The sequence below is a fragment of the Scomber scombrus genome, chromosome 15 (assembly GCF_963691925.1).
Source record: "Scomber scombrus chromosome 15, fScoSco1.1, whole genome shotgun sequence".
NCBI lineage: Eukaryota > Metazoa > Chordata > Actinopteri > Scombriformes > Scombridae > Scomber > Scomber scombrus.
Window position 1 is genome coordinate 7,443,398 of NC_084984.1, and position 15,276 is coordinate 7,458,673.

The 15,276-nt window shown below is 39.5% G+C and overlaps 1 protein-coding gene across 1 annotated transcript in view; it reads right to left on the bottom strand.

The window, feature by feature from the left end:
- LOC133995330 (netrin receptor UNC5D-like) overlaps positions 1 to 15,276 on the bottom strand; it is a 169,712-nt gene that overhangs the window by 54,382 nt on the left and 100,054 nt on the right. Inside the window, exon 2 of the mRNA XM_062434681.1 lies at positions 7,769 to 7,975. Within this exon, the coding sequence (XP_062290665.1) occupies positions 7,769 to 7,975 (207 nt within the window). The remainder of the gene's footprint in view (positions 1 to 7,768; positions 7,976 to 15,276) is intronic.

Here is a 15,276-nt window from a genome sequence, read left to right on the forward strand (position 1 = left end):
ATGGGCTAAGAGGGTAATGTTTAGTAATGCAGTACTCTGTTTTACACGGCCTGGTTTACTTCATACCACACTGTTTCATAATTTTCATTATCAAATCATGAGATCCTTGCTCAATATTTGGAGCCCTTTCCTATTAACAGACACTTGAGACTTTTTGCTTTTTTAGTGCGTGCATATTCTGTGTAATTAACACCTGACAAACAGATTCTGAGTCCCGAGAGCTCATACCTGATTCATGCGTCTCTTTGAGTTCATTATGTCTTCACTGTAACATCTTCCTCATTAGACATTACCCTTTAGGTTTTACATGTCATTATACACTTTGATACTTTGACAATAATATCAGGGAAACAACTCAGATAAAGAAAATCATAAAATGCATCAAATAATGTCAAAGTGATAACAGCAACAAAGTAAGAGAAACTATTTGGATGTCCAACACAGTGTCCTCCTTTGTGAAATTTCTCACGAAACATTTCTTTATTGATAGATGCAATATATTTCAGGCTGACAGCACACCATTTCCCAGTTAATGGTTTGAATAGCAAAGCAAAAGCATTATTCATAATAACTGCATAATGATAACAAATGGGCATTCATTAGAGGTTCTACAACCTGCACTATATCTTGCAACAGTGTCTGCTTTAAATCTTGGGGAAACAAAATGATACAGTTGATGATAGTCTCTGAACTCTAAGCGTGTGTGGAATGTGAAAATCAAATAGATGACAATAGTCGTACACTGAATCTGAGGGGAAAATTTCATTTATTGTCTCTGTGCAGAAAGCTTTTATTTATTTATTTTTACAGTACTGTATCTTGCCTCAAGTTGGAAATACATAAACTGCAAGTCAAGAAAAGACAATTCTTTCAACACCTGACACTTCTGTATTTGTCGCTCCTCTCAGAGAAGTTAGATGCACAGTGGCATCCGGCTCTAAATAGATGTGGTATGCCCAGAACAGTCAGATGTCAAGTCACAAGAATGTCTTTGTGGTGCAACAACATTTTTTTAAAGCATCAGTCTGTCACATCATAATGCCTAAACTTGAAATCAGTCCCTCCAGCATTTCACAGAGGTTTTTTTGGTGTATGATTGTTACAATCAAAAATGCTTGATTTTGCAGAGGCTATTCTCAAAGATGTTGATGCAATTTGCAAAGTTTTATGTGAATTTCCTGTTCTGTTGTTTTTTTATTGGGGTCAACTGGTATGGGGTTTGTTTTGATCATGAGATTGGTTGAATTTGCATTAATTATTGCAATCACAAGATCTTGATTTCCTGGAGGTACTGTTATAATGCATAAGACATCAGCATGTGTATTAACTGATTGTTTTCTTCTATTTAAGGTCTTCCCCACTGTACGTGTTTGGTGTTTCGACAACTTACCAATGAACTAAAAAAGTACTAAAACTAAAAGAGGTACAGCCCACACATGCTCATTGTCAGGCAACCTTGAGCAGTCAGATGAGTTGCAGGGATAAAATATTTAGATATAACACTGTGCTACAATACAGTTTTACTCTGCTACCCCTCTAACAGATTGTGAAATACAACAGGATTCATTCAGCTGAAATAGACAGTTTATTAACCTGTGTTTTCGTCCTCTCTTTAAGAGCACTAATTGCTTTGCATGGCTGTCAGTATAACCAATGTAAATTAAATCAGTGGTCCTCAAAGTGGGGTAAAGTAGGATAAATTATGTTCACTACGATTCCATCTATAAGTAACACAATGACATAATGTATGACTGTTATGGTTATGGGTTTTATACGCTTTCTGTAATGAAACATCTAAAAGCAAAAAACCTTTTCAAATGGGGACGTGTGATCTCATTTGTTTGAGTTTAGAGGTCCTGATGTGTAAAGGTTTGAGAACTGCTGATTTGAATGACCAAAGTAGCCTAAATACCCCAAAATGGAACTGCACCTATGGGTGATTTGATGCCACTACAAAATCGACATGACAAAGTCATTAATTACAGCATTTCAACAATGTGTGAATAAGAGAACATCACTGAGAAACTTGAGGTAACCATTAAAGCTTTTTTTTTTTTTTTTTTTTTTTTTTAAATTTATGACATTTTAAAGCAAATATACATTTCTCTTTTGTTGTTCCATTCATTAAAAGAGAGTAAGGAAACAGGCAAATTAAGCTTAATAGCCCATAAACAATAAATGGTAACATGGCAAAACCAAAATGGAGGACTAATTAGTTAAGTAAAAATTAAGTTTTACACCCAATGACTTTTTGAGTAGGCTAAATTATTTTCATTTGAACACAATGTGTCCCTTTAACACACTTTGAGCAGACATTCAACACTTTGACTGTGCATTTTACACACACAGCTTTCCTGCACTTCAGGCGCTTGGCAACGTTGTTTTTGCAGGTCATTCTCCTCGGCTCTTTTTATCATTTAATTATGACTTGACGTCAGATCACACACTCCAATGAATGCCGTTGCCTAGCAACTCAGAATATTTAAACATAAACCACATGGAAATAAATGCATTTCATATACGGGCAAATTTTACCCGGTGGCAGTTATAGGTATAAATGCTAGTGTCTTTAATCTTGTTTCATCATCACAATTTTTAACAATAGGTGGTCCTTAACAACATTATTCTAGGAAAAATTAAAGACTGGAGTACATGAATATTTTATGAAAACATAGTAATTCACAATTGAAAAAACTGCCATGGATAAATTTTACCTTGTGGCGATTCTAGTGTTATGCCAGCTTCTCTCATGCTTATGGCAACCAAAGTTAAAGCTATTCACAGAGACTGTATTGGACCTTTTTTTATTTGTGATTTTCTTTTTTTTGCATGCCTTTCTGTCTCCTTGAAGGCACAAGTCTGAATCTGAAAAAAAACACGACACAAAGCTCAAATATATCTCCCTAGCTGAGTTGGCTACCTCTGGACAGACACGGTCTCTGTCCTCTGTCTCAACCCCCTGGTCAAACAGTGTTAGGGCATCTGTTGTTGAGTCTGTCTGCATTTAATTCACAGCTTACTGCTTTAATAGCTGCAGCCCCCCGCTCTCTGCTGAACCCTGGGGCCATTCTACCACCTGAGTCAGACTATAATAGCTTCTACTGAGATACAGCTGTTCAATTGCCTCCTACAGATGAAGCTGAATGGACAGCCAGAAATGTCTTAGCCGAAGGAAGACGTTCATTTTCTCAACATGTGGCATGTCACCCCACGTCTGCCTGTGTAAACAGCCTCAGCAGAAATATGGACACAGTTAGTGAAAGATACTTGCTAAATCCCTGATCAGGTGCAGACAACATTCTCTGTATCCCAGACCGGTGAATGCTAAAGCATGCCAAAGCAGCAAAGCCACACATCATCATGCAGAGCACCTTTACAGGGGTTTCAACTCAAGCACACAATATCATAATACAAGTACTTGTAGTATATATATTTGTTTGTGTTGAACTCCTAAGAGGAGAGAATGAAAGAACATTTTAAAAAGAAAAGGCAATGGAGAGAGGGAATTAGTGAGTTAGGGAGGCAGGGATAAAAGAATAGAAAAGGGGATAGAGAACAAACACATGCTTCTTTCTAGTCCTGTAGCATGTGGGTCAGGAGCCAGGTTAATACTTCACTCCATAAAAGTGGGTGTCAAACAAGAAGAGTCTACAGACACACTAGCATAAATGTGAGGTACAGCAGTGCTTTGAACTGAATGCAAATGTCAACATGCTGACAGTGCAATGACAGTGCTGACATGCAGACGATTAGGTAATGTTTATCATATTCACCATCTTAATTTAGCATGTTAGCCAGCTCGCATGTGCAGCTGCAGTCATTCGTTTTGGAGGTATTGTGTTATAAACCAATGTATGTTACATATAAAAAATTAGACCTCTTCATCAAAGTTATTCCATATCATTCTGAAGGGGGGGGGGGGGGGGGGGGGGGCATGAATTAACCTCACGCACCAGATGGTTTGTTGCACAGAAACAAGATGTCCTTAGAAACTCTTTGGAAAATGGCAGGCACTTTAAAAAAAAAAAGAGAAAAAAAAGAAGACTCAGCAGGTGACTGGATGAACCATCTGTCTATCACGGGATATCGCTTCTTGCTGTCATCAAACCTAAACCACGCCGGTAGCTTCCAATAGTTCAAGGACGCTGATTGGTGCAAACTACTTGTGGTTTAGCCACAAGCGCATAACTTGCAGCCTGACAAGATGGATTCTTGCATGATCTCTCAAATACAGCTGCCTCACAAGATAAGACATCAATCTAACTGTCTGAACTGAATTTCAAAGCAAAACATGCATTCACCACTAAAGTCAGTGGATTACCAAAGTCATTATTCACCGTCTGAGAACCACGAATATCCTCCAAATTTGTGCATTCATTAGATGTGTGGATATGTAAATGGTTTATGGGAAACTTTAATCTGATGGTGGCGCTAAACATAAGCAAATACATAAGGTAGATGTTTAGATATTTTACGAGATAAGGGGATACTTTGACGATGAGCTGCTAAATGCAATAAAGAAGCAGAAGTGATCATTGCTTTCAACCTGTAGCAATACTGAATGGGATTTTTGCATTCTGCCTTTCTAAAAAAGCATAAAAAAATGCAATAAAAAGACAGATGAAGGCAGTGTTTTTGCACATTGCTAACATTTTTAACACAAGTTCACTAAAAAGCATTGAAGAGCTTTGAGTTACTCTTCTTTCATAAAGCCATTAAATGATGGCTAGTATTGCTACTAGCTATAATTTTTTCCATTTTAGTTTCAGACCCACCGCAATGTACCTGAACAAAACAAATAAATATATAATGGACTGACATCTGAAAGCAAAACAGTCCACATTAAATGGAATCATTTTACCCTCCTGCTCATTTAATGTTGGCCTGAAAGCACTGATGTGAAATGTTTTTTTTGGGTCTAAAAGTTATGCCATGCTTGAAATGACTATTCCACTCTGCACAAAAGAAAACAAAGAAGACGTGTTAAGCAATGATAGTTTCAACATTAGGGGCTATTTAATGCTTTCAGAGGGAGCCTGTTGGAGTGTGTGGTCACATCCAAGTGTGGGCTGTAAAAAGATGGCCCAGTGTAGTGCTCTTAAAAATCAACTGATATTGGCATTAATTTGGGGACAATTTGTTCTTCACTTTTCTTTCGTTTTGAAGCATCATCCAATAAAGTAGTTGTTACAGTTTCTCTAAAATATATTTTTATGTCATGCCAGAGGGCCACTTCTACATGTAAATCTTGTAGTTTTTCTTCTTGTATACAGCAGCGCTTAACTGCATTTCCAGATACGTCCCTCCTGATTACAAGTCGATAAATGCGCTGAGATGATCAGCGACAAGACAAAATGTCTCTTAAATGAAAACTGAGCCCTGAGGAGAAGTTATGACAATCGCTGTAATCAACAGAGCAACTACTGTGCTGAGAGAGTATTTAACAAAAGCAACAAGTGAAAATGTTGCCTACATGAACTGTGGACTGAAAGTCTCTGTAATATTTGGTTGTACGCCAAAAATTAGACACAGGCAAGAAAAAGTCAGGGGATCATCAAAATCAGTAGGCGTCATCCTCTGGAGACCACGCATGTCCAGTAGTTGTAGAGAGTTTTGAGCCTGGACCAAACTGGTGAACAGACAGAACAACATTGCCATCCCTAGAGACTTTAAGCTAATGTCTCTAGTAGTAGTAATTTAGTTCTAAGTTCTATTTCTAAATTTTTACTTGAAATGGAAACTTTTTAAAATACATCTCTACATGTTCGAGGCTAAATCTGAGCCAAAATGTGTGAGTGCACAACCCATGATACTTCCTAAACAACAATTTTCTATGGCTGTTTGTGGGCATGCACAAACAGTCTGAGGTCATCAGACTGGCTGAAGTCCTGGCTTTAGTTTGGGGGAGTTTGACCATGTTTAACACGGACATCCGACATTATAACAGTATAAAACTAACATAAACCCATAAAAAGCATGATATATTGCCCATAAGGTAATAATTGTGGTTATTTTGAATGTGTTATGGTGATATATTTAAGTCTAAGCATCTAAAACTACTTGGTTATAGTTGTGAAAAGACTGACAGCATAGTTATTGCATGAGAGTAGAATTTACCATTTTAATTACTGGCAGGGACATTGAGAAGTGAGCTCATGCAGCTTTGCAGTTTCTACCAGTCTCTCCACAAACAGCATAACTCTATTTTACCCCTTCATTAAATTTAAACTTTGTAAGAGTTACCTGTCTATCTGTTCCACCGTCACTTCAGCTTTGAGCACTGGTGCTATAGCAACAGTCGGAAGTGTAGATAGACAGGAAAAAGCCCCCAGAATAGTATACACAAAACTTACTGAGAACTTCTGCAACAACTCAACTCAGAATTGAGGAACATTTATTTGCGGTAAGCAGCTCACTAACTTAGCTAAATGCTCCCTAAATGACAGTTATTTTAGTTTTCATTACAAATTCAAGGTCTTCTGTATATTTTTGAAATCTATTTATGAGCTGCTAAACAAGCCGAGGTCAAGGTTACAATAAAGACTAATAAAATACCCTAATTCCTCATGCACTCTCTTTCGTTACGGCTTCCAGCAGTTTGTGCTTAAGATGACACATCCTGACACAGTCCAGGCCCGGAAAGAGCTTTCTACTTTATGACATTCGACTGCTGGAGGATTTTTTAGGATGTTCTCATTTTTAGCTTTTATTCTCTCTCCTTCAATTCCTTTCCTTATGGGCTTCTCCGTCCTCATGTCTGTCCCAGTGAAACAGATATGAATGGTGATAAGGGGCCAGATGAGAGCAGAGCTATGAATCCAGACCAGAGGCAGTAAAAATGTAGAGGTCCATTGTTAACTCTGAGGGAGATATTGATTGACCCTGTGTGTTAAGTGAAGCATCAACAGTGTCGCACTAATAGCAGCAATGGCAGGCACATAAATACGTTACCTTCATCCTGCAAGTTATAATCCAATTAGATAATTATTCTGATGCTCAGGGGCAAATAATTGTGGATGTGGATTCGAGATAGGCGGTTTTGCAAAGGAGCACAAAAACTCAACTACCACCAGAATTGTCCTGTTGTTTTAAACCCAACTTTTCCCCCACTATATTTAACTGTTTACAACGTTTACCTGAGAATCATTCCATATAATTACAATACAAGTCAATTTTAGAGGGGAAAAAAAACATAATTTAGTTTTTAAATCACTGATATTCAATTTTCTGTATAAAATAATTACACTTTAGATATATAATACCCATTGTAAGATGATGCAATAAAAAATAGACAAGGACATTAAAGAGAGAAAAAAAAAATCTTTTTGGTTGGAATGAATTGAATTGGATGTCAAAAACAATAACAACTGTATTTCAGCACGTTGCATCAGTAAAAAACACCATTTGGAGTTCAAAGTCAAATCCCAGAATTGAACAAGTTGGTGCCTTTTCATGGTTTAACTGTTGTCATTTTAGTTAAGATCAAATATGACATACAATACGCAATAAAGAAGTAACGCAAATATATTTGCAGGGTAGGAGATAGGCATTATCATAAAGGCCCATTTGTAAAGTTTCAGTCTGCAGACATCAGTATTTCATATCCAAAACTTGAATGCTATCCTCATGACTTAAAGTGACAGGAGAAACGATTAACAGGGAAAGAATTAAGTCTAAGTTGCAGATTGTATTCATGTTTGTAAATCCTGTATCTATACAACATGTTTTTGTCTGTGCATGAATGACCAGAATCATTTTTTTGTCATACCTGTTCCCAAGTCAGTGTGCTCTTGGGACAAGTGCTGGCTCTGGTGGACCCATTCACCGTTGCACTTGAAAAAGATTTGGAGAGCGGGTCGAGCTTGACATCGGAGCTTGATGGGGTTGCTCTTGATGATGTAAGCATCAACAGGCTCCTCCAGGAAGTGGGGCAGGGTCCCGGACTGGCCATGCTGCAGGTTTTCACCGCGGGGGCCTGAAGAAAAAAATAAGATTAAAATGAGACTCTGTATAATGGAACAAACAGAAATACAGAACAAAATGGAACAGAAAAAGCAAATGATTCATCTGTCATAACAAAACAGCTAATTTAAACCATCTCAGATTTATTCCCTGTCACATAGCTTCCACCTAACCCAGCAGTTAAAATTTTTGTCGACTATTACTGTACCTCTTTCTCCATCTGCCACTATCCCTCACTCTCTCCCAGCTAACAGCCATTATTCCTTACAGTGAGATCCCCCCTCATATAAATCGTTTCGGAGCACAACATAAGAAATAACATAACATCACCCCATCCCCATCATCCATTCTCTGCTGCCACAGCATTACAATACAATATTTTACACAAAGTCCACTGTAGAACCAATCCTCTTGAGCATCACAGTATACACAGGGATATGCACACAAGGCTACAGGGTATATTCTGAGGAAATATAGACCACACTTTATTTTGCAAACCTACAAAACACTTTCAAAAAATACCATCCTTGTTTAGTGTTGTTGTTTGCTAACTTGATTTATTTGGGAAGCACTGGGTTAGAGTGTACTGTGCTGTTGCCACGATATATGCTTTCTACTCTGTATGCTAAGAAACAGCACATTTTTGTTGAAAGGGTATAGAAATACTGATTTTATGGCAGTTTCTACAGGAAGACAATTGGGAGAACTAGCTGAAGTGTAGGACAGGAGCTAGAACACATTGCAGTTGTTAACGCAATGCAACCTCACAATAGAAATTGGTATAAGTGCTCTTTGACAGACGCTGTGTAATAGGTAGGTGTGATCAAAAATGTCAAAAACACAAGGCTGCCAAACACAAGCAGAATCCAACAGCAAAACACAAGTACAAATGATTAGAATAAACATCTTATTGAAACTGAACAAGAAACAGGCATCATAATATTCATCACACAGATTTACAGTGCATCACTCCCATAGAGACTGCTTTGATCTCTCAGATGTCGGTGTTGACTAAAGACAGTTAATTTAGTTGAGGAATTCATTGCAACACACTGGCAACACATTAACAAACATTATTTCCTTCTTCTCCTGCCCGTCTGAGGTGTGTACCAGACGGCGCACGTTTTGCTACTTCTGAGGCCCCGCAAGTGTAATTACGCTCTGACTAATCCTCTAGTTTGCTGGAACCTCTTTCATGGGTTTTAGTGAGGCAAACCGTCCCGCACCTGCCCCTCCCGATCCCAACTCCCCACTGCACGCTGCATGTTTCCCCACTGTGATGGGCGTACCTGTGAAAACCCCATCAGGATTAGAGAATCCACTCTCTCTTCCTCTCTCCTGCTCTCCAGCTAATCTAATCCTCCTACCTTTCCTGCCAGATGTCTCCTGATTGAGGGGAATAGATAAAAGACCCGATGTGATTCCCTGGGTGTGAAAATCACAGGACTTGCCCGGTGTTCTTCTTTCCCTACGTGGGACACATTCACATTCTCTCCCACATTCCTGGAACTGAGGCTGAACTAAGAGACATGCTTTAATTTCAAAATGACTAGCCCCAGGCAAGCTTTTCTTGTACAGAGTGCTCCAATTTGTTTTGTGCACGGAGCATTGACATGGTGTGTTTGTGTTTGGATAGATGCAAACATAGACGTGAGTCCGCATCCAGGCAATGATAAATGGGAACATCAATGCACAAACACACAGCTGTCAAACAAAGCCACAGCCCTCTAAGTAATGACTCATTTGTTAATAGATCAGGTATTATACTAATGCTTAGCATTGCCGTGCAACTAATGCCTCAAATGTCAACATCAACAACAGTGAGGTTTAGTGAGTGTTACAGGCTTTATTTCAGAGTCAGTTTCCCCCACACTTTCAGTATGTTCATTTAATATTCAGCAGGTGGCACAGTATTGCGGCAGACAGATTAGGAGAGACACAGAAATGGAAACTCTGGTGCGATTTAACCTCAGGCTAGCAGTGGGACATGTGACTCCAGGGGAAAACACAAGCACTTAACTGTCTCTGGGAACAGCATAACATCTTCTTTGCTCTCGAAATTGCTGAATATAGATCACAAAGTGCAACACTAAGCTAGGACCATAGGACGCCCCCTCTGGCACTGTACCTTGTAGTAAGTGCACACATGGCAATGAGATAATTCCTGTTATCATGTGAGATGTGTGTGCAGAATGTGATGGTATTGATGGTGCTGTGGGGTTTCTCTCTGCCGTTCACGCTCCTCGGTGACATCTGTTCACACGACTCATTTACATTTTGAGGATGTTTGATCTGCTTCGACGCCGTCATTCAGGAGACCGCTGTGCCCTATGCTTCACAGTGATCTACAACCAAGTCTTCAGACTGGTAATCAGGGCCGGCCTGTGGCATAAGCCGCAAAGGTGATCGCCAAGGGGGGGTCAGTTGTTTGTTTGTTTGTTTTCTTATCCACAGGTGTGCCTGTATACAGCTTTTTTGAAAGACATCCACATGCCCCCTTCTTAACTTTTTTCCTGTCTTTCTCCCCATTAACCAGGCGGGGTTTTATCTGGTATGATTTTGCAAAGCCTCGCTGTTCAGTCAGTTTTCGCACGACAGCCACCAAACTGCATGTGCTACCTCAGGCAATGCTGCCAAACACTCATCGAAATGGCACCTTGACTCCACTTGAGTTTTTGTCACAGTCTAAATTGAAAGAAAGTTTTTCTCTGTGTTTTGAAAAAACTGACTTGACCTTTTCGTGCTTTATAGTCATATTGAGTATATGTATGCAAAACTGAGCATAACCTGGATGGGTCTATATCACTAGATTTGGAAATGGTTACAAGATACTCCATCTGTGTCATTGCAAGGCTAATAGCCATGAGCTTATTTGAAATTGCCCATGTTAGTATTAGACTTAAGAGTGGGTGGGTGGGTGGTGGTGGAGTGGGTGTGGAAGAGAAGCCCAGTTTGGAAAATTTCCTGTCCATAATTCTTAATGGCTGGCCTGGATTGGGTGGACTTTGTCTGGGCTGGAGGTACCATTGTGGCAATTGATTTTAGTGTGAATTTATATCTGATTTTAGACTGGACGTTGCACTGTTTTGGGGGCTCTGATTTAAATCTTTTGGGGCTTCAATGCAAAATTTTGCCTAGGGCACCAACATAGCCAGGGCAAGCCCTACTGGCAATAACACATAAGGGGCACATATATATCTAGCCCAGTCTGAGAGGAAAACAAGATATCACTGCCAAAGGGCTGAGTGATGGCTCTATCAGACATCTTCTCCTTTTCTCTCGCCCTCTCTCTCTCTCTCTTAGCCACTCTGTCTCGTATTCAAATAAACTTTAGTCAAAGATGTGGACATAGTCTGCTGTGATGCAACCTGTAAGAGAACTCACAAACATTTTAATTTCCTTAAGCAAATGCTCCATTGCTTCACATGTAAAATTAAAAGCAATGGGTACGTGTGGTCTACTCAATGTATTCATAGCTGTTAATGAAAATCCAAAAGAAATGAGGGGAAAAGAGCCCCTAGCTGACTCGACTAATGTGGCAAAGCCTTTGGGTGGTAGCACAGGCTGTTTCACACAGAGAAAGATGACTGCTACTCCAGCACATTTGTAGTGATATGGAGAGACGGGAAGGCATCAGCCAGGCTGATGTTTGCCAAATTCTCCTCCAAATTTAGCACTCTGCAATCTCATATTCTTACAGACAAACTGCTGTCCTGCTTCCATCTCAAACCCCATCTGATGCTATGGAAAAGACAAGTCGTTGTCAGTGGTAGCTGGTAGCTAGTAGCTGTAACTGTCACTACACTAACACTGAGCCCCAACAGGCATGTGTCCTCTTCTTGCTGCTTTTTGTTCTGCACACCAACTCCCATGTCATCAAATTTGCAGATGACATGGACCGTCTTTCCCGTCTTGGAGCTCAGACTCCAAGACCTCAGCCCCTGTGTTGACTGAGTTCATCCAGTGATGCAAAAACCCAATGCCTGGATCATGATATCATAAAAACAAGGAAATGCTGGTGGGTTGCACAAGACAACAAGCTAAGTGTCACGTACAACCACAGTGTGCAACAAAACATTCTCTAAACCTTTCACTGGGAGCACAATAAACTTGTAACAAGACTTCAGATCATTGTAACACCTACAAACAGACCAAGAAGTCAATTGCAAGAGTCTGAATAGCTCCCATACACAAAACAGATTGCAGAAGGATCTGTTTTGTTTCCGGAGGCTGTTGCCTTCTAAACCTCAACCTCTTGCTGCACTTTACAGGACGTAATTGTGATACCAAATAAACACACAAACTCTTTATATGCATGGGATGCAGAACACAAGTTCAACTTGTGTTTGACTGTTTGTACAAGACAATTAGTACTGGGTTAATGTGGGTCACCAATGTTTGCGTAAACCCTGGTTGATAACTGCAGCTTCATATCACTCACCTAACAGGGTTGCCATGTTTTACCATAATTAGAACTGGTTGCTTTACTGGTCTTACACTTAAGATTTAATACGGTTTTAGTATTTCTTTCCTTCATTTGGTCACCTCTTTTTGAGAAGTGCACACAAACATTTTTTTAAAATAGTTTTCTGAACTGAATTTATGGCATAGGGCTAGACATCACTGCTTGTATCCCTATAGGACTATACTACACTGTAGCAGCTACAGGTTTACTACATACTTGTACTTGTTACAATAATAAGCCGTGTCCTTCAGTCAGACCTGCACAAAACCCTGACTGCGGGCAGATGTTCAACAAGCTTGATCATTTGTGCTGAAGCATCCAGAGGAAATACATTTTCTTCAGTCTGAAAGAGTTGTAATGGATATAAATGACCTTGTGCTTGCACTTTCAGTAATGACAACACCGCCACTATCTACACTTTTGCCGGTTTCGTCATTCTTGCTCCTTTTGCGACTGCAATTTGAGTTGCTCTTTATGAGTAATGCTCATTGAACCGAAATGAATTCAAATTTTTTACAGGCACAATGGCACATGATCTCTGTTTTCCATCCTCCAGCAGGTGTGGGGCACCATAAAACAAGTCTCCAGATTATACTTTAAGTGAATTATCTGTCTGGCCACAAAACAAGAGCAAAACTGAGAATGGTGTCTCTGTGTTTGTGTAAAACAAAGAGAGTACTAGAGAGAGAGAGAGCAGGAGAGAATATATGGCTTTAATAAAATGCAACATTGCTTTAATGTGTTGTCCAATAGTCAGTGGCTTGAAGCCTAAAACATTTTATAGTGTATCTCATTTTGAAAATGATTTCTGACCATCTTCATATCCTAAAAATGCTGCAATCATAACATAATAAAAAAAATAACTTGCATTGCCAGATGCATTTTATGTAGTCTAGGAGACCAAACAACTGGAAAAAAAACTAGACAGAGGCAAAGAAGTAAAGTTTTCAAACTGCTTTAACTCATTACACGGCATTCAGTATTAATAAGCAGGAAGCGGCTTAGCTTAGCCATGAATAAACAAACAAATCTACTAATTAATTTTTAGTTTTTTTTGTTAAGTTTGTTAATTAATAGTCAGTGGCATCATATTTGGTTAATTACTTCATCACATTGACATTTCAGTAACAGGTTTGAGGAATAAGTTATTATTATAATTATTATTTTGGTGAATGAGGGTCCATTTTGTGGATTGTATTTGCTGCTAAGTACTGTTGCGGTTGTGTAAACACTGACTTCCAGGCTAATGTCTGTGTAAATACATAAATAAATACAGGTTGGCAATGGTCAGCACTGCATTAATCATATATACCCAGTGTTAGGTGTCATCATGAGCAGTGTTGACGCAAATCTATGCAGCAGATGGATGGTCGAGATTGAGGATCAGAGTTGAAGCGAGCAGAGGAGATGGGGGTGGAGGGAGATTGGTGAAGCAGATGATAGGTGGGTGTTGAAGATAGTGAGAAGCACTGGGGGAGCATCTGTTCAGATCAACCGGGTGCATGGCAGGAAGACAGTGCAAAAAAAAAAGAAAAAAGAAAAAAGTTCAGCATTTTCAGGAAATACTTATAAACCTGTGAGTCCTCTAAGAAAGGCACTTCTTTTTGGGTCCTCAGCCAACTTGGGCCCACTGAAGGATCACAACCTTTGTGATGCACAGCTCCCACACTCCCTTCCTCTCCTTCTTCCTGCAGAGATCTCTGAATGACAAGTTTGCCACAGGGGATAGATAGACAGAGATGGAGTTTCTTGGTCTCCTAGAACAGCAAATGGGACTACAGTGGTGGTAACATGTAAAAGACTGACTGTGTTCAACGTTTTGCAGACACGACACATGATTCATCTACATACAAAACGCACCAGCCTACGATGAGAGTTGTCCCTCTGACAAACAGGTAGGGGTGTAACGGTACATAAAATACACAGTTTTGTATGCCTCTTGGTTTTGGGGTCACAGTTCGGAACATTTTCAGTGTAGCAGGAAAAAAAAGATTGGTAGTAAATAATATGTTGCTTCTTTATTTAAAAGAATGCAAGTGCAAGTCCAACAATGGCTCATTGGCCAAAACTATTACTGAAACAGTTTAGTTGTGCTGCATTGGAAACGGAAAGTAACCTTTCTGTTTTCTTGCAAAGTAAGGACCACTGCTAACATCTGTTTTATGCTGATTTATGATTGCTCAGAACTAATTCTTATGACGTGCTGTCCGACCACAAAAGTCACAAAATCAAATGTATTTAAAATTGTTCTGAACAGCTTCAGTGGAGTGAAAAGCTGACTGTCACAGACGCTTATATTTTTGTTAGTTATTTTTTAAATAGTTGTGGCATAGAGGCCGACAGGAAGCAGGGAGAAAGAGAGGAATAACCTAGAGCAAAGGTCCCTTGCCGGATTCTAACCAAGGACGCTGCGATTATGTGGCTAACGCTTTAACCACTTACCACTTACCCAAGCACAGGCTTATATCTTAATAATAGTGTTGCACTCGGTCAGTGTAACGGCAGAATTGTCCAGCTTGGGGCTCGCGTTTGTCATCCGATGGTATTCACTACATGAGCAGGGTAACTATGGTAACGATGGTAACCAGGCTAACTTGTCTAAGCCAGCTAAGTGGTACACTGCCAAAATGTTCCGGGTGGAATTCACGCTCTGAAGTTATTGTTCCACATGTTGGAGTAAGAGGATTACTAAACTATTTTAACAGTAATTGTTTGGGTCATGGAGAATATCAAACTAAAAATCCTGTACCGAACGGTTTGGGATGAATACACGTACTGTTACATCCCTACTGACATCATCTTGGTGCACATGGATGCTTCTCTTAAAATGTGACTTTGTTGTCTACAAG